This window comes from Miniopterus natalensis, chromosome 11 (genome assembly GCF_054644295.1).
Source record: "Miniopterus natalensis isolate mMinNat1 chromosome 11, mMinNat1.hap1, whole genome shotgun sequence".
In the NCBI taxonomy this organism is placed as follows: Eukaryota; Metazoa; Chordata; class Mammalia; order Chiroptera; family Miniopteridae; genus Miniopterus; species Miniopterus natalensis.
Genome location: NC_142091.1, coordinates 8,040,945 through 8,066,777, shown reverse-complemented (window position 1 = coordinate 8,066,777; position 25,833 = coordinate 8,040,945). Strand labels below are relative to the sequence as shown.

General features: G+C 43.1%; 1 protein-coding gene across 1 annotated transcript; it reads right to left on the bottom strand.

Annotated features, from left to right (window-relative positions):
* Nucleotides 1–608: 608 nt before the first annotated feature.
* On the bottom strand, nucleotides 609–23,178 carry BUD13 (BUD13 spliceosome associated protein). Its single transcript, XM_016204744.2, has 10 exons — nucleotides 23,001–23,178; nucleotides 21,235–21,328; nucleotides 17,053–17,137; nucleotides 12,018–12,683; nucleotides 10,170–10,570; nucleotides 7,987–8,092; nucleotides 7,493–7,631; nucleotides 6,532–6,716; nucleotides 6,240–6,321; nucleotides 609–1,011 (listed from the first exon to the last, which is right to left on the bottom strand). The coding sequence occupies exons 1-10, from the start codon at nucleotides 23,141–23,143 to the stop codon at nucleotides 918–920; spliced, it is 1,995 nt and encodes a 664-aa protein (XP_016060230.2). The 5' UTR covers nucleotides 23,144–23,178; the 3' UTR covers nucleotides 609–917.
* Between the last annotated feature and the right edge of the window lie 2,655 nt (nucleotides 23,179–25,833).

Here is a 25,833-nt window from a genome sequence, read left to right as displayed (position 1 = left end):
CTGCAGGGAATGCATTCCAAAACCCCTCCCTAGTGGATTCCTGAAATCACGAATAGTATCGAAACCTATATATACCATGTTTCTTCCTAAATATACATACCTTTTCACTTAAAACAAGCACTTTATGACTTCTCTCTGGCATATCCAAACTGCCAGCATCACTACTCTTGTGCTTTGGGGCCATGAGTAAGTAAAATAAGAGTGACTTGAACACAAGCACTGTGAGACCACAAGAGTCGATCTAATAACCAAGACGGCTAAGTGACTGCTGGGTGGGTAACACATACAATGTGGATATACTGGACAAAGGGATGATTCAGATCCTGGGCAAGATGGGTGGGACAGAGGAAGACTTCATCATGCTACTCACAATGATGGGAACTTTAAAACTTATTATTTCTGGAATTTTCCATTTAATATTTTGAGACATGGTTGACCACACATAACTGAAACCACAGAAAGCAAAACTCCAGATAAGAGGGGTTTAAGACTACTATACTGCTTTCTATATTAATGAAAAATCCAACCGTTTTTCTCCATGGTCCCTGGAAGTTCAATATTATTGGCTTGTATTCTCCCTCCAAAAAAATACCCAGTTAAGAAAGTGATTTTAGAAAAATAAATGTATGTTTATTAAAAAACCTAACCAAGAACAAACCTTGGGACACTGAGAAATCAATGTTTCTTCTGAAAGCCAGGAACAACCGCCAGGGTTGGCACACCTGAGAAGTTACAGTGCCTCAGTCCAGACAGCAGGTCTCCAATATTCTTCTTCTCAAGTGGTCAAAACTAGCATTCAAAGAGTTGCTGGTATGTGTGGGCGCTGATTATTAGCATACACAGCTGTTACAGCTGGACACCTGGCTGCCCTATGTCCACTGCCACAACCCACAGCCGCCCCCACAGCCTCAGAAAAGTTACATATCTTCAACACTCCACTTGTAGGCAAGTTCCTCCACCGCCTTCTTGCTGGCAAGCCTGGCAAAGCGCTTCTGTTCAAATCCATTGGATCTGCAATCAAGAGATACTCATCAGCCAGAATCCTGAACTGGACATTTTTTTTTTTTTTTAAGAGAAGTGTTCACAACCTAATGAATAAGGAAGAAAATAAGGCGTGTGAGAATACTTAAGGCACATGCAACAGAAGCAAAGGGATAGAGCATGTAATTCATCCTTCCGTCAGTCCCTGTTCACTCTATTCCCAGGGTTTCAAACATCCACCTCCCTCTGAAGGCCCAGCTCACTCTCAGCTCATGTCCACATCTCACACTCAATCCGTTCATTACATAAACATTTGGTGAATTCTTTACATACGAGGCACTGTGCCATGAAAATGAGTATAACCCAGCGCCTGTCCTGATGAACTCACAGGAGGTTGACATTTAAACAAATAATTAAAATAAAAAGCATAACTATGGTAAAAGTGTATACTGGGTATCTGAGAAACAGAATGGAGATCTTACCCAGCTTGGGAGGGAGATGGATAGAGTAGTCAGCAAAGACTTATTGGAGGCAGTCCCTAAGACAAGACAGGATTAACCAGAGGGTTGGAGGTGGGGAGAGCCAGAAGTGTTGGGAGGGCATTTCCAGACAGAGCACAGCATGAGCGACGAAAGCAAAGGCACAAAAATAAGAAACAGCCTGCTACACACAGGGACCCAAAGGCAAACTGGTATGGCTGGAGCCTAACTTATGACAAAGGGAGTAACACAAGACAAAGCTAGAAAGGTAGACAGAGGCAAAATCATGAGCCAAAGTAAAAAGCGTAGGTTTCGTTCAGTAGGGACAGATTTAAAGCAGGAGCAAAAACTGCATTTCAAAGAGAACAATGGAGGGGATCAGAGGCAGGAAAGTTACGGCAGTGGCACAGACAGCAGGTAATGAAAGCAACGATAAAGAGAGGGACAGAGAAGACACAGTAGGACTTAGTGAATGATTAGGTATATAAAAGCAAAGGAAAAAGAGGTATGTTTAACCCCCAGGTTAATAACTGTAGTGACTAGATATATGAGGCTCCTACTAACCAGGATAGAATACAAGAGTCGGACCAGGTTTAGGGTAGGGGAAGTTGATGAGTTGTTTTGAATACATTGCATTTAAGGTGCCTTAAGCATGCATCAACAGAGAAATATAATATGCAGCTGGATAAACCAGAATGAGCTGCAAATACAGATTTGGGAATCATGTACGTAATGAAGGTGTGGCTAGACAAGATTCGGCAGAGAGAGCATGTGAAGTGAAGAGAGAACAGCTAAGGGTTATGGATGGAGCCCTGAGAAACATTTAAGGGATGCAGAAAGGAAAAGACGCTCTTAAAGAATGATAAGAGGCAAGAATGAGGGGTAAGGTGTCATAAAAGCCATACAGGAGAGAGTTTCAAGGAGTGAACGTCAACTCCCTTCTAACATCAGTCTTCTTATATAAACTTCTTAAAAGAGCCTGCATTCGCTGCTGCAGTTCCTCACTGACATTCACACCTTAGCACATTAGCACCTGGCTTGTTTCACTGCCCCACACAGTTAGCTCTCCTTCAGGCCACCAATGCCTTCCTTACTGCCAGATCCAGTGATCTCTCCCGCTCCACAACCAGTCACCAAATCTGCCATCTTATACCCTAAACGCTTCCCTACGCCCTCTTCTCCATTCTCAACATCACTGCCACGGTACAGACCTTCGCTCTGTAGCCTGATCTACTCCAACAGCCTTGTATCTTGTCTCTCTCCTTCCTCACTATGCCTGTCAAATGTTTCCAGTTACTGCCATGACAACTCATCTATCTAAGAAGGAGAAATGCTGTTAATCCTTCAGTGGCTCCCCTTTATCTCTAGTGACAGCTAAGCTCCTCACTAAGACACAGTTTGGAGTTTAAAAACAGCCAAGTTAACTGTTAGAATAAAAGTTAACACATTTCAGGGGAATATAACAGAACTGAACGTCTCTACAATGTATCATTCATAACATCCAGTATATGTTAAAGGAAATGGGAGATTTCAGACAGGATGGTGGTGTAGGTAATTGCAGTACTCAGATCCTCCAGGACCACATCAAAATTACAACTGAACTACAGAACCACCATCATTTAGAACCACCTGAAATCTGGCTGAATGGAAGCCCTACAACTAGGGAATTAAAGAAGAAGCCACACTGACACCATAAGAGGGACGGAGAAAATCGGAAGGGATATCTCCACTGCAGAGCTTCCACTGAGGAGTCAGGGGTCCCAGCCCCACACCAGGCCCCCCGCCCCCACCAGGCCCCCCCTGCCCAGGCTTCCACTGACAGGAAGAGAAGTCCCCCTAACTTCTGCCTGTAAAAATCGGAGGGGATTGAAGCCGAGGGAGACAGAGCACTGCAGGAGTCCCAGGCAGTTCCTCTCAAAGGGCCTGTGGACTTACTCAGATTCGCTTCCTCTGAGCTCCAGCACTGGGGAAGTAGCTCGAAAGGCACCAGGGACATACAGAGAGGAACTGAATTGTCCAGCATCGGGGTGAGAGTTGGAAGGTCAGCTTTATGCCTGACAGAGGTGCTGGCAGAGGCCATTGTTCCCTTTCTGAGCCACCCCTCCCCCCAAAGAGCCACCAGGCAGGTGCCGTATCTGAGACTCCATCAACCTGGCTCATACTGTTTGCTCCCGGTGATTACCTGAGGCCCCACCCCACCCAACTGTCAGGCCCACCCAAGCTGTTTCCAGTGGCTTTTCCATATAAATGGACTTCAGATTTTTCTAAAATCTCTCAAACAAGTAGCACCTGGCCTCAGTGAGCCCTGTGCCTCTAAGTGGCCCCAGGCCTGGCACTAGCAGCAGCTGACCTTGGTTAGCAGCTTGGCCTTTCTAGGGCACCTCCGAGTCCAACACAAGTAGCAGCCATCTGTAGATCACTTTGTAGCTCACGCCAGATGGCCCTGGGCAGAATACAGGCAGTGGCTGACCTTGGCCTGACTTCCCAGGCTGCCTCCCAGCCAGCCCACCCAGTGGACAGCTTCACACCACATCAAAGCATCACGACCCAACAACCTCCACAAGTGACACCCTCAAGGGGTTCACTCAGTGGGCTTCAGAACCCCACTGAATTAAGTCCTGCTCTGTGGGGAAGGCCCCTGTATAGCTGACCCTCCACAGTGGTTGGAGGTCAGTGACTGGTGGTTGCAGCCAGTCCTTGCAGCTGACTGGCCTGGGGGTAAATCCCTCCTATTGACGTGACAACACCAATCAAGGCTCAAGTACAAGAGGAGAGTGTACATAGTCCACACAGGTGGGGTGCACCTCCAGTGCCCAGCTTGGGTGATTGGAGAGGCTGTGCCACTGGACCCTACAGAGAAGCTACTACATTAGGCTCCTCTACCAAGCCTGGGAGATGTAGCAGCTCTAATACATAGAAACAAACACAGGGAGGCAGCCAAAATAAGGAGACAAACAAATATGTCCCAAATGAAAGAACAGAACAAAACACTAGGGGAAAAAAACAAACTACATGGAGACAAGCAATCTACTAGATGCAGCATTCAAATCACTGGTTATAAGGATGCTCAATGAACTTAGTGAGAACCTCAACAGCATAAAAAGGACCAGTCAGAAATGAAGGACACACTAATTGAAATGAAGACTAATTTACAGGGAATCAGCAGTAGAGTAGATGAAGCTGAGATTCAAATCAACATTTTGGATTACAAGGAAGCAAAAAACACCCAATCAGAACAGCAGAAAGAAAAAAGAATCCAAAAAAATGAAGACAGTGTAAGGATCCTCTGGTACAACTTCATGCCTACCAACATTCACATCATGGGGGTGCTGGAAGAAGAGAGAGAGAGAGCAAGAAACTGAAAATGTATTTGAAAAAATAATGACAGAAAACTTCTCTAACTTGGTGAAGGAAACAGACATACAAGTCCAGGAAGCGCAGAGTCCCAAACAAGATGAACCCAAAGAGGCCCACACCAAGACACATCATAATTAAAATGCCAAAGGTTAAAGACAGAGAGAGAGCCTGGCTGGGCGTGGCTCAGCAGCTGAGTGTAGACCTAGGATCCAGGCGATGGGGGTTTGGTTCCCGGTCAGGGCACATGCCTGGGTTGCGGGCTCGATCCCCAGTAGGGGGCGTGCAAGAGGCAGCTGATCAATGACTCTCTCTCATTGATGTTTCTATCTCTCTGCCTCTCTTTTCCTCTCTGAAATCAATAAAAACATTTTTTTAAAAGTTTTTTTGATATAGTTTTAAATTCCATATTACAAATAACCTTTAAGGAACTGGAGTTTTTGTGCATTATCAAAAAATACATCCTCCTCTTCTAATTGCCTATATATAAGGCTGAATGCTCTTCCTATTCTTCAACTAAATATACTGCAACAGACTAAATGCAGGATCCTGTATATTATTAAGCCAGGCATTAATTTTTTCAAAAATGTAAACTAATTCCATTCTTCTCACTATTATTTGTTTGAAAAATATAATTATTTTTCTATTAAAATATGGTAATTATGCTAATGTAATGGCTTTATTATTTTTTTAATGAATAAATAAATGCTTTTTAAACTGCTCAGTTTAATTTCTAATATGGTAAATGTCAGAAATATTAATAGACATAACCAACACAAACAAAAGTTTTTTGGGGGTCCTCAATAATTTTTAAGTGTAAAGGGGTCTTCAGATCAAAAAGTTCGAGAATCACTGTGTTAGATGCTAGAACAATGTTTTTTTGTAGGCAAAAGGAGATGGGATTCAACATGTAAGTAGAGGGACTGACTCTGGATAGGAACACAGAGTTCATCCATGTAACAGATGGGAAGTTAGAGCACAGGTGCAGGCAGGTGGAAAGATAAGGTGGTAGGGGTCAGTGAGGTATTACAAGTAACTCACTCCTAAGACAGTGAAGAGATGGTTCAAGGGCTACATTTTAGATACAACATAGAGAAGGCTCCAGACTACCACCCATCACTCATCCCCTAAACCTTAGAAAATATCATTAAAAGTGACCAATGTCAAAAACAAAGGGTGTCCTATCTGGACCACCTGAGTTGTTTGTCCAGAGCTTTTTAAGCTTTGAAAAGGAAAAAAGGAGGAAGTGTTCTAAGCATGGGAAATGGGATTTGAGGACCTCAGAAACAGGAGGAAGCCAACTTCACATTATTAACCTTGTCATTAGAGCAGAGAATGAGGAAGAGTGTAGAGTGATTTACAGTTAGGGAAGGTTAGGGTCAGATGGAAGGAAAAAGCAAAAACGTAAGCAATAGTCAGGCTTACCTGTCCACTCCATCCCAGCGATATCCAGGCCAGATATTGAATCTGTTGGGAGGAGGCGCTGGGCCACTGTAGCGAGGTCTCTCTAATGAGAGGAGAGAGAAAACAAGTCAGTTATCTATACAATTCAATTCAGAGCTAGATGGAGGGGGTGGGGTATTTATACAGAAACTTCTATTAAGCTGAACCTAAACTCCGAATGCACGGGAAGGCCTCCTTGCACAGAGATAGGTATCATCACCCCAATGATTCTCCCTTCGCGTGAGTCACTCCCCCCTGCGACCCCAGAAGCCACCTTTCTTATTCTTGCTCTCCTTGGCCTTGTTCCTCTTGATAAAGTTGGCCATGGGGTCCCCCTCTCGTTCTTGTTCTCTCAGCATCCGATCCAGATCTTCGTCATCAATATAGCGGGCCAGAGGCTTTTGCATTTCCTTTATTGCATCCTCCACGTTTTGTTGCTGCTGCCGACTCTGGACAAGCCTGGGCAAAAAGAACCGAGAGTGTTCGCTATACTGTTGAACATTTCCACTCTTACATGGCATGGGCCACGCTGCTATGCTTGGGGAACCTCCTCTTCCTAGCAGCCTAGGCCAAACACTGAAAAGGGTAAAATTCCTAGAATATCAACTGGAAATGCAGAATGTATCAGTATTTAGAAAGGAGACTGAACACAACAAATTTCCCATTCCTGGAAGCAGCTTTTATTTACTTACTTACTTACTTATTTATTTATTTAATCTTTACTGATTTCAGAGAAAGGAAGGGAGAGGGGGATAGGGGGAGAGGGGGAGAGGGAGAGAGGGAGAGAGAGAGAGAGAAACATCAATGATGAGAGAGCCATCGGTCTGCTGCCTCCTGCACACACCCCAGCTGGGGATCGAGCCCGCAACCTGGGCAAGAGCCCCGTCCAGGAATCAAACTGAGATCTCCTGGATAATAGGTCAATGCTCAACAGCTGAGCCATGCAGCTCCACACTTTTTTTTTTTTAAGATTTTTATTGATTTCTAGAGAGTGAGAAAGGGAGAAGGGAAGAGAGAAACATAGATCAGCTGGAGCCCACAACCCAAGCATGTGCTCTGACCGGGAATCGAACTGGCAACCTTTCAGTGTACAGAACGATGCTCAACTAACAGAGCCACCCACCAGGGCCTGAAAACAGCTTGAAGGCAGCACATACACTAGCTGGTCAGAAGAGTAGAGAAATAACTCCCTCCAGTCACTGTAGTCTTGCTTTACCTTTCAGTGGTTCCCTTACCCTTTTCCCCACTGGGCATACAGCTCATTTCTCTCCGAGTCCTCCTCTGCTTTTTTCCTTTGCTCTAAACGTTCCAGTTTCAAATTCCTCTTACGACCAGACTTATCTCGAAATACGGTTTCAGCATGTTGGAATTCAGCTACAAAGGAAAATTATGCTTTTAAAGATAAACATCAGGTATCAAAATCAGAAATAATCATTTTAATAGCTGAAATCAACCACTTGGGATTCTAATGCTAAATAAGAACTTCTGCAGGCAGACTACAAGTAGTTCCTACTAATACCTAAGTGCCTTTTGGTGATGATCCTGAAAACTATTATTTTTCAAGAAGGAAAAGAACCACTTGGACCCACTGAGAAGTTAAAATAATGCATAAAACCAGAGATGAAATTTGATAGCAATTCAAAGTTTAAAATATTAGGTACAATAAGCTACATTTAAAAAAGAAAAGCTGCATGAGCCTCAATTGGTCTCTGCACTTTCGCATTTTTACCTTCAAATGCCAAGGCTTCCTTGTCCTGTTTCTTGAGTTCCTGCTGTTCTCGCTGTATGTCCGTTACCACCAACCCAGTTTTAGCCCCAGAATACATGTGTGCCGCCTATGCAATGGAAAAGGGAGCATCCAACGTTAATGAGACAATGCAGCAGCAGGCTCTTGGGCAGACACAGTGCATTCTGTCTGAAGAACAGCAATAACCAAATCAAAAATTCTAACTTTATATTCTTATTATCAGCCACAGGATTCACAAAATAGAAAATAAGAAATAAAATTAAATTTCATGGAAAATTAATAGTACTACCAAGTTCAAGAGTAAACAAAAACACAAATCAAGACGATATTAAAGGGAAGGTTAAGCATCTGTATTTCTGATTTTTCAGCATATAAACTGCACACATGAGGACTCACTCGCAGGCACCTGAGCAGAAACCTGTATCAAGCTCTAAACCCTCCAGTAGAGACTCACACTGATAAAATATTCCACTTAAAATACAAACTCAAACCTGAGATCTTTAAATCATGGATATATTTCAGGATAATGAAAAGATAGGACCACCGGGCCGGGCATGGCTCAGTGGTTGAGCATCGACCTAGGATCCAGGAGATCGAAGTTCGATTCCCGGTCAGGGCACATGCCCAGGGTTGCAGGCTCGGTCCCCCCAGCAGGGGGGCATGTAGGAGGCAGCGGATCAATAACTCTCTCATCACTGAAGTTTCTCTCTCTCTCTCTCTCTCTCCCTTCCTCTCTGAAATCAATAACAGATATATTTTTTTAAAAAAGAGAGATGACCAAATTAACATTTTACTAAACTCTACCTTATATGAAAATAAAAAATCAACCCACAAATGGAACATACAGTATGTCCTGATATTCTTAAGCCACGTGCTAAATTTGATCAATATTAAATTGTCCACAGACTAAACAGATACATAAAATGTCAAGGGGTCCAGCTGAAACCCAGCCCTGACTCTGTGACCCAAAAGACAAGAACCCCACTCCCTGGGTTAGGGACAGGCTAGGCTACCCTGCCAGGAAGCTGTGGGCCAGAGGAGATTTACCTAAAAAGTCTGTGTCGGAGGACGGTGTGCATGCTACAGGCTCTATTGTTCTGTTTCTTAACCAACTCACTGGAATAAGACTCCTTGACTAGTTAGTACTGGTGTTCTTTACAAAGCAGTTACTCAGAGTTCATGTGGACTTTTGTTTTTTCTCACTCAGGCCTCATCATAGATTTCAAATAAATAAAACACTGACTTTACAGGTGATATGATTTCTAAAAGTAGGTTTATTTTTATATATATTTTTTAATCCTCACCAGAGGATATTTTTTTCATTGCTTTTCAGAGATAGTGGAAGGGGGAGAGGGAGGGAGGGAAGGAGAGAAATATCAATGTGTGAGAGACACATCGATTGGTTGCCTCCCGCAGGCGCCCCAACCAGGGCCAGGGATCGAGCCTGCAACCAAGGTATGTGCCCTTGGCCAGAATCAAACCTGGGATCCTTCAGTCAGTGGGCCAACGCTCTAACCACTGAGCAAAACCGGCCAGGGCAAAGTAGTTTTATATTTTAAGTGCCTCTCTTTAAGCTCTGGATACAGAGACCTGCACTCCAATTTATTATAATAAATTGCTTACTCCAAATGCTTACTTTGTCCCAGACACTGTGCTAAAAGTTTTACTTCACAGTAACTCATTTAATTTTCACAATAACCTTATGAAGTACATACTATTATCCACATTTTACCAATGAGGAAGCTGAGGCTTAGAGATATTATGTATCTTGTTCAAATTTCAGACAGAAAGTGTAAATGGTAGGATTCAAATCTGTGGTATGTTTGACTCAAGGTTTGTGCTCCTAACTCCACTCTGTAAACTATAGTTCTCAGCTTATTCCTAGGAAAACAGGAAGTTTTTCTAGACCAATAAAATAAGATTTGTGGAATTAAGATGATACAAAGGCAGAAGCTACCTAAGAGCTCTGGTATTTGCAAGTTCATCTGGGCTGGGTTACAGGCAGGCCTGCCTCCAGAGAGGAAAGAGCTCAAAAGGTCCTCTCAACTAGATCTGCTATACTAAGACCTACCTCCTCCTCCACTGGCTTGGATTTCAGGGACTTGTATAGAGCTCAAAGATAAGAGTCACTCTAAGGGAAAGACACAGCTCCTGAAAATTCCTACCTTCTTTCCCACAGGCTGAGTCCTTCGAGGTGGAGACAGGTCAGAATCAGAGGATTTGGCCCTCTGTCTCCTCCTTGGTGGAGAGAGGTCGGAATCAGAGGATTTGGCCCTCTGTCTCCTCCTTGGTGGAGAGAGGTCGGAATCAGGGGATTTGGCCCTCTGTCTCCTCCTAGGTGGAGACAGGTCGGAATCAGAGCCCCGGTGTCTAGGTCTATTCCGTGGAGGTGAGAGATCCAAATCAGAATCCTGGTGCCCTGAACTTTGTTTCTTCCGTGGAGGAGAAAGATCTGAATCAGAGACTTTCCGACTGACACCTGGGTAGGAAGAAGAGTCCAACGTGTGACTGTGATATCTTCTAGGTGAAGAACTTGTATGAAATTTCCTATGGTTGGGTGAAGAGCCTAGAAATTAAAGAATAAAGTCTTTAATCTCCTTGTCAGAATCTTAAAAAAGAACTTACTGGGTTAATGTTCAACATTCATTTAGTCCTGTATCACTAACCTAAACACAACTACAGATGACATCGGAGAAGAGCAGTCAGAGACAGTTTTAAAACCAACAGACAGGATGTGTGTGGGGCTCTGTTCCCAAGTTACTAGTGATGGTGACTACTGTGTGAGATCTCAGCATATGCACCTATGTCATATTTATCAACACACAGAATGGGCAAAGTAACCTGCATTAACATCTTAGTGGTGTGGTAAAAGTTAAAATCACCCACAATATATTCCTAAGTCCTTAGACTAACGGATAACAATGTATTTAAAAATTAAAACAGTAACTAGGGACAAAAGATGGAGTAAAATATTTCATCACACAGGCCTGATTTATGCACATAGGCATCACAAATTACCTCCCAAAAAAGCAGTATGTATCAGTGATCTTTAAAACACACAACCTCTAACCTGGTAAATCAATTTTTACTTAGTTTCCTAGGAAACATATCTAGAAGTACTTAGTTTCCAGGAAATCTAACTAGAAGCAGAAAAAGAAATAATCCAGAATGGGAACAGTTTATGTACACAGATGTTCATTATAGAATTATGAAAGCAAAATTTAGAAATAACCTAAAATATGCAGTATTAGGAAAATGGTTAAGTAAATGTATGTAATACACCAGCAATAAAAATTATATTAAGAAAGGTTTTCATAACACGGGAAAGTTAATAAAAAGTGAAAAAAGCAGGGAAGATAATGCACGCAATACTTATACAGTGTGTAGAGAGGGCTCAACTACACCAAAAATGAATAAGGAACATGGCCAGTGTGGCTCAGTGGCTGGGCATAGTCCCACGAAACAAAAGGCTGCTGGTTCGATTCCCGGTCAGGGCACCTGCCCGAGTTGTGGGCTTGATCCCTGGTAGGAGGAGTGCAGAAGGCAGATGACTGATGTTTTGCTCTCACATAGATGTTCGCCTCTCTCCCCCTCTCCCTTCCTCACTCTAAAAGTCAATAAAAATCTTAAAAAAATGAACAGAGAAAAGACTGAAAGAACACTGGCTACAACACTAACAGTGATTGCCTCTGAATGGCAAAATTTTGTATGACCTTTTCTATGCTTCTTTATATATTTCTAGACATTCTGAAGCTTCTACAACAAACATATAGCAGTTTTATGTAGGGTGGAGAGAATAAAAAACAAAAGGATGTATAAAAACTTCTTCCCTCCCACTATAAATATTTAACTCTCTTCAGCCCAACCTCTCACCATTTCTCTACAGTTTTTAAAACTTTTCCAAAGAAACTCCACTCTCATTTCTAAAGACATAAATACCTAACAAAGCAAGTAAAAAATCCAAAATAAAGCACCCAGGGAACAAGTCCCTCTCATGGACAATCAATGCTCACTTTTAGAATCATGCTCTTTATTTCCAAAATGGAATTTTGCTTGCTTTTTTCGTGGAGGAGAAAGGTCCGAGTCACATTCATACTTGCTGTTCTTCGGGACTGAGGGATGAGAGGGTCCTGGCCTCTTCCGATGTGGAGAAGTTTTGCTAGAGGCTCTTTCTGGGGCTTTACTGCTTTTGGTTCTGGGCAGTGAATCAGGAGAGTCATGGCGGGCCCTCCTGAGCTGTGATGTGTCCGAGGAGTTATGAGTCCTTCTGGGTTGAGATGTCTCAGGGGAGCTGTCATGGGCCCTTCTACTGGGAGAGATATCCGAGGAACTGTGATGGGCCCTCCTAGGAGGAGATGGATCTGGGGTATCATGCCGGGCCCTCCTAGGAGGAGATGGATCTGGGGTATCATGCCGGGCCCTCCTAGAAGGAGATGGATCTGGGGTGTCATGCCGGACCCTCCTAGGAGATACACCTGAAGGACGATAATGCTTCCTGAGAGGAGAGGCATCCGGTGAATCATGACGGGACCTCCTGGGCGGAGAAGAATCTGGGGTGTCATGACGGGCCCTCCTAGGCGGAGAAGGATCTGGGGTGTCATGACAGACCCTTCTAGAAGGAGATGAATCCGCGGAGTCATGATGGAAATGTCTGTGTGAAGTTAGATCCTCACTGTGGCCTAAAAACAAACAGCAAAGAGTCTGATTCCCACAAAGGCTGTGTTCACCACCAGAACCCAAAGTTTCAAAAGATGCCCCAGCAGCATACACTTCAGAACTACTCAGAAAGCCCCAAACTACTCTGCACAGCTCCTCTGCTTAGGGACAGCAAACCAGCACTTATGAACATCTTAAAAATAATGTCTTATTTGTCTAACAAGTCATAAATTTGCAAAGCATTTTAAATACATTTTTCACATAATACCTTGTAAGGCAAGTGGGGCAGGCATCTTGTTTTACAGTCAAGAAAACAGAGGCTCCAAGGAGCTGAATGGTTTCTTACCTAAGATCGCAGCTCCAAGATGAAGAGACAGACTAGAACCCAGTCTTCTAACACCCAACCTAATGCTCTTCCCAAAACATTATGTGTGCAGAGTTCCCAGTCAGAGGCTCCTACTGAAATTTAACCTAGATAATTTCTAGTTTGTACTCACTCTTCTTTCAAAAGGCATGTTGACTAAACCTGTGCCACATCAAAATGAGTGCTGCCAACTACTTAATCCATGCCACGTGTCCTTATCGGGGGGAGATCACCAGAGGAAAGGGATCGGCCTTACGGACGACCTACTACAAGCCGGTGTTTTATACAGGTACCTCATTTAATTCTCAAAGCCTAGGAAACAAATATCATGCTCATTTTATAGATAAGAAAGTTGACACTCAAAAAGATTAAGTAATTTGTCAAAGTCTTACTGCTAATAGTGGTGGAGTGAACATCCAAATCCAGATCTGTCTGACTCCAAAGCCCATGTGCAATCTTTAAAAATATGTGGTTGAACATTCTAAAAACAGAGGTCAGGGTGGCAGAAGCAGAGTATGGGAGAGGAAAAGCAGGAAATGCAGTCATGGGTAACAGGATGCAAACTGTAAGTAGGGACTTAGGCCATTGTGAGAATTTAGTGAGAAGGAAAGCCAATGGAAGGTTTTGAGCAGAGAAGATGATCTGATTTCTATTTTTAAAGAATCACTTTAGCTTCTGTTTTGAGAACTGATTGTAGGGGAGCAAGAGGGGGGTGACTCAGGACGCTGCTGGAGTCCTCTGAGTGAGAAACAGCGGTGAGTGGCTTGATCAAAGCACAAGCAGGGGATGTGGTACCTACATATATTCAGATAAGATGGTACCCAGGATCTGATGAATTAACTGATATAGGGTGTGAGAAAAAGAGGAGAGTTAGGGGACCCCAAAATTTTGGCCTGAGTCATTGAAAGAATAGAGTTGCCATTTACTGAATGGTAAAGACTGGGAAGAGATAAATTTATTTTTGGAGATGTTAAGTTTGAAATGCCTATTAAATTAACACATGGAAATATCAAGAAGGCAGATACGTGAGTCGAATTCAGAATAAAGGCCCAGGCTGAATATGTAAATCTGAGAGACACCAGAATGTAGAGAGTGTTTAGATAGATAGTCAGTGTAGACAGAAATTTGAGAAAATTATCTAAGGGTCTCTGGAGCACTCAAGCATTTAGGGAGTGAGATGATAATGAAACAGGAGACAGAAAGAGCAGCCACTGAAATAAGAGGAAACTGGGAAAGGAAATCAGGAAGAGCAACCAAGTCAATTGCCAAGGGGCTACAAATGACCACTGGCTATCACACTGTAGTAGTGAGGATGAAAGCCTGATGGGAATGGGTTCAAAAAAGAACGGTAACAAGAGAACTGGAGAGAGGGAGGATGGGTAATTTGGAGGAGGAATTTGGTTTTAAGAGTGGGGGGGCATTAAAGTGGGGTGATACTTCAGGTCAAAAGAGTGATTTTTAAATTATTTCATCCATATAGTATTTCTAAAAGTTAAAATTCTTTTTTATAAATATAACCTCAATACCATTATCTTACCTAAAAATTAACAATTCTTAAAAAATAACAATAAATCATCATGTATCTTAACTTATCCGTCAATCTTCTTATTTCCTTAATTGTCTCATTTATTTTTGCTACATTTATTGAGATATAATTCAAATATCATGCAATGCACCCATTTAAAGTATACAATTTAATGAATTTCTAGTACTACCCAGCGTGGCTCAGTGGTTGAGCATTGACCTATGAACCAGGGAGTCAGGGTTTGATTCCTGGTCAGGGGACATGCCCAGGTTTTGGGCTTGATCCCTAGTAAGGGGCAGGAGGCAGCTGATCAATGACTCTCAGCATTGATGTTTCTCTCTCTCCCTCTCCCTTCCTCTCTCTGAAATCAAAAAAAACATGTTTTTTTTTAAATTTCTAGTACATCAAAAAAATGTAGTTCAGGAAATTCCGAGTTTAAAACTTTCAGTTTTCAAAGCATAACAGAAAGAAATGTTGATAGCAACTCAGGACATTCCAAAACCTAGTTTCTCCTCTCCCTGTTTTTTAACATTGAGCTCCATGGCCCAAATAAAAATAAAAGCTGGGTAGGACCCAATGAGTACTTTTAAATGGATGAATTATACCAATTTAATTCCATTACTTTGGGGAATAGGCCTATCTGATTAGAATCCACCCCTCAGAGAAAAGTACTGATATCTGTGGGAGACCTGACAGTAAATCTAATCCATGAGGCTGAAAAATTCCATGATTTTTATTAAAAAGAAAGGGTCAGAGATCAGTGAGGATATTTCCAGCAACAAATGAGGATGGAGCAGTGAGAATGAGGCAAAACAAAAAGAACTATTCATTCGTGTGTGTGTGTGTGTGTGTGTGTGTGTGTGTGTGTGAGAGAGAGAGAGAGAGAGAGAGAGAGAGAGAGAGAGAGAGAGAGAGACTTCCTAGGCCTACATATATGGAAACCCAAAGACTGTGTCTGAAAAAAGGATTATGGAAAAGTCTGAAGCACTACGATAGGATAAGACAGAAAATAATAATTAAAACCGTCTAACCACTATGCTGTATACCTGAAACTGCTATTCTACTGAATGTCAGCTGTAATTGAAAAATTAAAAAATATTTAAAGAGTTAAACAGGATCCTGATAAAAGAATGCGAATAATGAAGTTTTCACTCATAAAACATAAAAATAACATACTGAAAATTAACTGAGAATATAGTGATCACTAACCTATAACTAACTGCCACTTGTGCTATGCACTTTTTCTAATCAGAATTGCAAGGATAATTAACCTAAAGGCACAGAGTATAACACAGAAAGAACAAGTCCTGTTTAGAGTTAACCCTTTCCAGTGGTTAAGCATCGACCTAGGACCCAGCAGATCGCGGTTCAATTCCCGGTCAGGGCACATGCCCGGGTTGCGGGCTCGACCCCCAGCTGGGTGTGTGCAGAAGGCAGCCGATCAATGATTCTATCATTGATGTTTCTCTCCCTCTCCCTTCCTCTCTCTGAAATCAATAAAGATATATTAAAAAAAAAAAAAAAAGTATAGAGTGAACCCTTTCAATCCTCCATATGTGAAAAAGGAATGAGCAGCGGGTAAACTGGAATTAAAGCACCATCGAGCAGCAGCAAGGTCCTTGTTTATGAAGGAATGAACACAGGAAATTAAAAACCAGCACACTTCCAGTGGCCACAAAGAGCCTGCATGACTGCTGGGACCAGGGCTGGGACTCACTGGGACTAAATATTTCTTAGTCTGTGTCCCTTAGTAGGTTGCTGGAAAAGGGGAAATGACTTCTAAGACTCAAGTGATGATTTACCAAGGAGCAGTAGCTACAAGAATCAAATACCTCTTAGCAATTCAACAAGTACTGATTAGTGGCACCTCCTTGAGCTGGGCTGGGGGAATACCAGGGAAAATAGACTTGGTCCCATCTATGCCCAGACGTGACAAGTGCCCTTCGTCCAACTCAAGAATGCAAAGATTTTTTTAAATAGGGAATTAAATTATTGGCCTAGGGAAAGAGTGTAGAATAGGCATGTGAAGGATAATGCACCGCAATCTACTAATACTTAAGGGAAGAACAAATAAAGATTTACTAATACAAATACAAAGGACAGAGAACAATGGTCCTTGACCCATACATGAGTTGCTTCATTCTGAGAAAGGACAGAAGTACAAGTCTCCAAACTCTGTTTCTCAAATGCTTGTAAACCTCCCCAGTTCTGCCTGTAGTCACCTATTCTGGGCCAGAAAAGAATGGGTGCTGAAAGGCCCCCAAATGAGTCACTTCCTGACCCCAGTAACTCTAGTATCAAAATATGAGAAAAAGTGGGATACCTGGTCTCTCAGTTCCCATGTCAGAACCTCTGAAGAAGTTCTGAATTCTATTTCAAACTATATTTTTCAGGATCAGTGACAAACTAAAACAAACTATACGTTCCTCTAAAAAAAAAAAAGAAAGAAAGAAAGGCTTCCCCTGTAAATGGGAAATTTAGATTATCTATTGTTGGAACTCACCTCCCAGAAGCTTCCATTTGGCACTGGAACGAAAGGTTTCCATCTGCTTTACCTCTTCTGGTCGTTCATCCACAAATTCAGCCACCTGCGGCAATGAGGATACCATGTTGAGGAAATCCACAGGATCTAGCTACGGAGCACTGCTGTCCTGAGAACCTGAAGTTATAACCATTCCCATTCCTAATACACATGGCACACACAAACCCAAAACAGCCACGAAGAAACATGCAGTGGTCCTAAGTTGTATGTGCTTCACAAAAATCTGATTGTCACTAGATGGTTTAATTCTAAGTCTTTTTCTGACTAATCAATTTCCCTCCTAAGGTCGATTTCATTCATTACAAACCTTTTTATCAACTTGCCAGGGACACAACCGTCACCTGTAAGATAAAAGTTAAATTCCTTTGACCATTTTACTTTTGCCTCTTTATTTTTATTATATTGCATTCAGAGTGGACACACAAGCAGACTTCTTATCATGCCTCTGGGCTTCAGGTGCCTCTGAAACCTTTCTTGTTATAGGCAGTCTTGTTATAGGTTTTGAATCCAACCAAAAGAAGTCATTAAGATGTACACAAAGCCCTAAGTGGTTTTGCCCAGTGGTTAGAGCATCAGCCCACAGACTAAAGGGTCCCAGGTTCAATTCCGGCCAAGGGCACGTACCTCAGTTGCAGGCTGGATCCCTGGCCCTGATCAGGACACATGCAGGAGGCAACCAATCGATATGTCTCTTTCACATCGATGTCTCTCTCTCTCCCTCCCTCTCCCTCCCTCCCTCCTTTTCCCTCTCTCTCTCTCTCCTCCCGCCCCTTTCACTCTCTCTGAAAAGCAATGGAAAAAATACCCTTGGGTGAGGATTTAAAAAAAAAAAAAAAAGATGTACACAGAATCATAGAATCTTGAAGAGAGAAAAACACATTTCATTTCATCCAAACTCCCAAACAAATGTGGAGATTCTTTATGGTATCCTCGATCAATGATTACTCACCCAGTCCCTCCCTGTCAGGGAATCAATTCACTAACAGAGAACTCACCATGTTACAAGGCAGCCTACTGCATTTGGGGGCTGTGCTATTCTTAGTTTTACCTAACTTCTTTCCATTGACCCTAGTTCTGACCTCTGACAACTGATCCTCTTTCCATACGACAGACTTTCAAAGATGGCTAGCATAATAAATTCCCTTACAGAGTAGCAACTATGTGATGTGTAAAGCACTGTGTTTTGTGCTTTACTATCTCTCTCAATCCTCACAATAGTCCTGCAAAGAAAGGGCCCACGCTACTGAACAGTAAACTATGACTCAGAGAAGTTAAGTACCTTTCTCAATGTCACAAGCTAGCAAGTGGCAGAACTGGAATTCAAACCCAGGTCATAATTCCTCTCTACTTCTCTTCTCCCAAGATCCTACCACCATTCCTCATGTAACCTAGTTTTGAGACCTCTCACTGGGCATTAAAAGCACAGGCTTCAAGCAAGATGAACTGAGCCCTAAATCCCCAGCCCTGCTAGTTGGTGCTTTGTGTAACCTTTGGCAAGTTATTTTCTCTAAGCCTCAATTTCCCCATCTGTAAAAGCAGGTTTCAAAGGATTGCTCTGCGGACTCAATGAGATAGTTCATATAAATTTTGCAGTGCTTGTACATGGTAAGCGCTTAAGAAATTAAACCTCCTGTTCTTGTGCTGCACTGCTACTGTGTTGTCCTAGCTATTTTGCATTATTACTGGGGGTGGTGATGGTCTTGCAGTAACAAAAATGAAGTCAATAACCAAGATCTGTTTTAACCAGTGGAGAGAGCAGTGGGGCTAAAGCCTTCCTTGTTTTGGTTTTGGGGCAATCATAGGAGCAAAAGACAGTATTATAAGGGAAAATTAATAGAAGACCACATAAAAGTTATAGTTTTTAAATGTCAAAACTATTATAAACGAAAAGGCAAATGATAAAATATACCTATGACATGCAAAACAAATAATATATTTTTATTATATATCGAATAAATCAATGAAAAAAATTTAAATCCCAGTTTTCTAAAAAATACCAACAAATTCATAAAACAGAAATGCCCAACAAACATCTGAAAAATTATTCATTTCACTATTCAAAGAAACTAGATACCACTGTTCACCTGCCAAATTGGAATAGATTTGCCATGGGTTTTGTTGTTGTAAATAATCTTCAAGTATTGATGGAGAAATGCAAAAGCTGGCATCTTCATACCCTGCTCGTGGGAGTGTGAACTGGTACCACCTTTTGGAAAGCAACATGGGACTATAGCTCAAAAGGACCGTAATTTCACTTCATGGGAATAAAGAAATAATGGATTCCTACAACGATTTATGTACAAGATGTTTATCAAAGCATTATGATATTTTAAGACAGGAAATTACTCATATGTCCAATAATAGAACATTTTAAAATAATATGTATACTAAACTACTATGCAACCATTAAAAATCATAGTCTCAAAGAATATTTTAAAGTCTTACAAAATATTCCCAATATATTAAGTGAAAGGGCAGACTCAAAAACCATGTGTACAGTATGATCCCAATTATATTTGAAAAAAATAAATAAAATTAAAGTATGTACAATCTATGAATTAAAGAGATAGCTATCCAAATGTTAGAAGTTGTTACCTCTGGATGGTCACAGTATAAGTAATTTTTTTTTTTAATAAATTTTCTTTTTTTTTTTAAATGTATCTTTATTGATTTCAGAGAGAGGCAGAGAGAGAGAGAGAGAAACATCAATGATGAGAGAGTCATTGATCAGCTGCAGCCCGCAACCCGGGCATGTGCCCTGACCACGAATCGAACCCCAATCTCCTGGATCCTAGGTCGACGCTCAACCGCTGAGCCACGCCCGGCTGGGCAGTATAAGTAATTTTTATACTCTTTTTAAAACTTTAAAGTGTCTTGCCCTGGCCAGTGTGGCTCGGCTGGCTGGGCATCATCCCGTGTACTGTGAGGTGACTGGTTCCATTCCCCGTCAGGGCACATGTCCGGGTTTCGGGCTTGATCCCCAGTAGGGGACGTGCAGGAGGCAGCTGATCAATGTTTCTCTCTCTTATCAATGTTTCTCTCTCTCTCCCTCTCCCTTCCCCTCTCTCTAAAATCAATAAAAACATTAAAAAAAAAAACCTTTAAAGTTTCTTAAAATTACCAAGTATTCTATAAGTATATATTGCTTTTATAAAATAAAAAATAGAAATAAATGTTGTAAACATTAATTAGATTTAAGATTAAAGTTAATTAGTTTCAATTAGAATCAACTGAAACTCATTAGTTTCAATTAGAATAAAAACTAACTGGTTTCTAATCAGGTTTAAGTGATTAATTCTAATTGAAACTAACTGGTTCCTCACTATTTCCCTTCTAATTACTAACAAATCATCTTTTAAGTTATCTATTATAGAATATGCTGGGAACTAGCATTAAATACACTCATCTTCACAACTTTACCATAACACAGCCTATCAGCAGCTCTCCTTTCACCCTCTTCTCAGTTGTTCTCAGCACAGGTGCCCTGACTACACCAATGCTAGGTTATTTGCCTACGCTTCTGCCCACCTGGCCCTTACTCATCCTTCAAAACTCATGTCAGACACTTACATCCTTCATGGAATTTCCCAATGGAATAAAAAGTGTGCTACTTCCCCTATGCTCTAATAGCACTTGGTACATATGTGAAATATAGCTCCAACATTTAACATATTACTGAAATTATTTGAAAGTCAGTCTCCCATTTTAGAGTATGACCTCCAGAGTACAGACACCATGTTCTATAAATCTACAAATCTCTAGAACTTAGACAAGAGTATACAAATTTTAAAGTTTACCTGAATCAATGAATAAAAAACAAAGATAAAGTCCTCTACAACTGAGCCTTAACATTGTTTTAAAGGCAGATTCCCACAAATTGAACCTCACTAATTCTAATCATAGTTCTATCGATGATGCTGAGGAGTTCTGCCTCTCTCTGTGATTAGTTCCCATTTCTAGTTTGATGGGCCCCTCTATAAACAAAGGAGATAGTGTATAGACATCATCAAAGAAGCCTATTTTAAAAGAGCTCTTTGGAAGCATTCTCTGCCCAACTTTCCCTCTCACAAATCTGCCCTTCCTTGGGAGTCGAGAGTGAAAGGCTTGAGTTTCAAAGTCCTTACAGCCTCAAAAGAGACGTACCACAGGCAAATCTCCATCTTCTTCCTCTTCCTCCTGTCCTGGGTTAGCAGTGGAGACAGATGTCCAGCTCACGTCATCATCCACAATCCGCATTCTAAATGTGGGAAAGAGAAACATTCTTGGATAGCAGCCTACGAACACTTATCCATGGGTTTTAGGATAAAGCTCAAAATCCTACAAGATCCCGCATGGTCTACATCAGTTTTCACATACTCAGTTCCTTCCCTCTGCCTAACCTCTTCCCATTCTTTACTGGGAAACTCTTCCCCATTCTTAAGATCCTAGCATACAGGAATATATAACTTCCTTGAGCATACCCTCCTAACTACTCTCCATTAACTCCCCATCTAAGAGCCTGTTACACATTCTTGGAATACTTTCATTTAATCTGTCACAAAGGAAATAAGTCAGTTAGTTGCATAATTAATTGTTTAAAGCCTGAGGCCCCACTAAACTATAAGCTCCATCAGAATAAGGGCTTTGACTTTCTCATTCAGAGTGGTATCCTCAACACCCTGCAGTAACTGGCATAAGAAGAATTCAATAAACGTTTGTTAAACAGATCAACTATGAACGACTACAAATAATAACAATGACTGCCATAATGTGAAGATTATTATCTGAACAGCCAAGATCACTTTATACATCTCTAATCACAACAAACTGAACCTGGCTAATTCTAATTATAGCTCTGTCACTGATGTTGAGGAGTCCTGCCTCTCCGTGTGATTAGTTCCCATTTGGTATAAGTAATACCATCAGTATTACTCTCATTTCAAAGATAAGGAAAGTAAGGCTTGAGAGATGGAAGATCTTGCCCAAAGCCACACAGCCTATAAAGCGGCACAGCGAGGACTCAGACTCTGATCAGTGTTGCTCCAAAGCTCAAGCTCTTTTCAGGACAAGGCACTGTTTCCAAAGAATCCACACAAGCCTGAGAGCAGGAAGACAGAAGGCAAGAATAAGGCAAGAACCAAACCGGGAAAGAAAATGGATCAGTTCTTTGGGATTATTTGACTTTACTGGGTATTAGTTTCCTAGGGCAAACTGGGCGGCTTAAAACAACAGAAATATATTCCCTCACAGTTCTGGAGGCATGAATCTGAGATGGGAAGGTATCTGCAAGGCAATGCCCACCGGGCTCCAGGGGAGAATCTGTCCCTGACTCCTCCAACTTCTGGGAGCCCCAGGAAACCTCAGCTACGGGAAGCTTTCTAATCTCCACAGGGTCGTTCTCCCTCTATGCCTGTTGGTGTCCAGATTTCTCTTCCTAAGGGGACACCAGTCATGTTAGACTTCGCGCCCATCCTAGCCCACCTGCCTCCCGGGCGCAGCGTGACTCGCTCGCGCCCCAACACCGCGCACGGCGCCTGCCGGGACGCGAGCCGTGCCAACGCGGCGGCTGCAGCTGCAGAGGCATTCGGGGGGACAGGAAGTGAGCGCGGGGCCGCCCAGGGCGCGAGTCCTCGGCCTGGGGGACCCCTGCAGGTTCGGAGCCCAGGTGCCCAGGCACAGAGCTTGGTCTAGCTCCGCCATGGTCCCGGGGCCCAGTACGCGCTGTCCACGGGGGCGACCAAAGGCTACAAAGGCGGAGAAAGAGTAACGCAGGTCACAGCCCGGCTTGGACACGAGACGGCGGCCCAGGGGCGCGGGGCTCTGCCAGGCGCCGAGGAGCCCTCCGCACGGCGAGCCGAGCCCGCGGAAGGAGGAAGCGCGGGGCCGAGGGGCACTGGAGGGTGGGCGGCGAGCCCGCCAGGCCAACTCACCCCTTGCCGCCCGCAGCGCCAGGCTTAGGCCGCTTTTTGCGACGCTTGGCAGTGGACTCGGAAGCCCCGGGGACGCCGGCATCTGTGCGGGACAGGTAACGCTTCAGATACTCGGCCTTGGAGAGCGGCGGGGCTGCCGCCATGGCAGCGCGGGGCGGGGCGGGGCGACGGCGCGGCGCAGGGGACAAAACTCTCGAACGCAAACCCGGCGGAGGTGGTGGGGCTCGGACGGGACCGGAACCGGAACCGGAAGTGGCGGAGCGCGTGGGGGCTGCGGGCGCTGACACTGAGCGTCCGTAGGCCTCGGACGGCCTGGGCCTGCTCGGCAGCGTTAGGGCCGCGCAGCCACGTTTCCTCCGCGTGCCCCCGTCTGCTCATGCAACAGACAAGCCCCTGGCGCCGCTGTAGCCCTGAGGCCGAGGCCACGGCCGCGGCCCAAGCGAGGTCTCTGCCAGCCGCACCCTCAGGACGGCCTTAGTGTAGCGGTTAAAACAGGCGCCGGGGTCTCGGTGTGTCTCAGGTTGAGTTCCGGTTCCGTAACTTCCTAGCCCTGTGACCCTGGGCAAGTTATTTAACAAATTGGGGATAATAATGGCGCCTAACTCAATGGTTGTGAGGACCCAGGTAACATTACTGTGCAAAGTGCTTACACAGTGTCTGGCACACAGTATTATTTTTATCAGTGTAAGTATGTTTAGGAGGGGAGGAATCTGCTCTCATAGGCTTCCAAGTACCATTCAAGAGAGGAAATCAGGAATTCCAAACCAAATGGAATTACTATGAAGAATGTGGAGGCTTCTAAGCTGTGTAACTTCCCACGTTTGATAGTGATAGTCCTAGCTTTCTCTTACAGTAGGACCTGCATCTGTTTCCAGGACAGAAAAAGAGGGGAAGCCAGAGAGACTGAATTCTAATACTCAACTTTGGGGGTAAAGAAAAGATTTTTCTTCTTGTGGGCATTAAAAGCTTACTTGAATTATCTTATTTAACCCTCACACCCCTCAGACAGTTTTATTAGCCTTATTTTACAGATGAGAAAACAAGCCTGGAGAAGTTAAGGAAGTTGCCCAACTTCACAGACAGAACATGACTGGCCCTTGGGAGCAGAAATTAGTAAAGTGGGCTGCAAGAGGTAATCCAACATTTCTGAAACAAAATATTAGGTATTTTCTTTTTATCTCATGTATGTGTTATATTTTTGTCACTGTTTTACAGTATATTAGCCAAGAAGGTATTGTTACATTTTACAAATACACTTATCTTGTGATACATGTTCAAAAATAGGTTTGGAGATCACTGCACTGGAACATGTGCTGCTAACCACTGGGCTATACTAAGGGTCATAGCACAGGCCCAGAAAGGAAAGCAGGCTTGTAGGAAGGGGACACTGGACCAACACAGGGCTTCACTAGCCGGAGGGCCCCATACGCAACCCTGCCTTGGCTGCTAATTCACTTTGGTGTACCTCAAGCTGAACTCCACAACCACCACCCTGGTGCCAGCAGACATTTGGAAAGTCTCCCATTTCTGCGCCAGTGAACATTCGGAGTACAGTCCTCTCAGCCCCATCAGCCCATTTCTGTCTTCAGTGCCACCACTATGCAACCTTTGCTAGACAAGACCCAGGCTCATGGCCCGACCCTGTCTACCTCACAGGGTGGTTAAGCAGGATCAAATGAATGTGCAGTGGCATGACATGGGCTTTGCCCTCTCTCTGCAGTTGCTTTAAAAAAGCAAATGCAGTAATTATGAACTTGACCTCAAGATGCTGAGAGCTCAGGTTTCTGGCTTGCCTGGATTTGAAGCCTGCCTCTCAGAAGCTTTACTTCTTTCTACAAGTTACCTAACCACTCTGAGGCCACTTCCTCATCTTTAAAATGGATTATTTATAGCTACTTTTTCCCAGAAAGGGTTTAAAGCAGAGACACTAAAATTTTTGTAATATGAGAGAAAGTACATGTAAAATCACTAGCTCACTACTCCTCACAAAGACCCTGCGAAGCAGCCACTTTTATTATCCCCATCTTACAGACCATGCCACTGAGGCATTAGAGGTGCCAGCACTGAAGGGCTTCCTCAATCCTGAGCGAGCACGACCAGCACTGGCTCTTTTCTCCTCACAGCTGAAAACACTTTCACTCTCCCGTAGAGATATGGGCAAACATTGTTAAAAATAAGAATCAAGCCAAGTGTTTTAAACACCACAGCCCTAAATTTAAAGAGGAACCATTCCCCACAGTGTGCTACAGACAGCTGAGGTGCCACAGACGTACATCAAGGAAACATACTGACAATGTTGTAACAAGTCTGAACCCATTAAAACTCTCAGCTAGCAAAGTCAGTTGCCCTTCATACTTATTCCAGGTTCACCTCATCACGACAGATGTACTCAATACCTGTGTGTTCACAGCTCTATGGCTAAACATGGCTGTATTTAATATGCTTGAAATATGAAGTGCCCTCACAAATGAACTTCTTTCCCCTTTGAATATAATCGCAAAACTTAAAAAATTTTCATGTTTTTGATTTTAGAGGTAGGGGAAAGATAGAAACATAGATGAGAGAACCATTGATTGGCTGCCTCCTGCACACCCCCTACTGGGGATCAAGCCCAAAACCCGGGCATGTGCCCTGACCCCGAATCAAACCATGACCTGGAGCATGGGGGCAACATTCAATCCACTGAGCCACTTATCTTCATGGTTGTGAAACTGAATCTGAGTGTTCTTGAACTGGCAGTTTGTTCACCTCCCCTGGCCTTGGAGCAGGACCCTTCCTGTATCTGTTACCTCCACACTACCTCCAGTGCCCTACCCAGGCTCAATCCAGGATG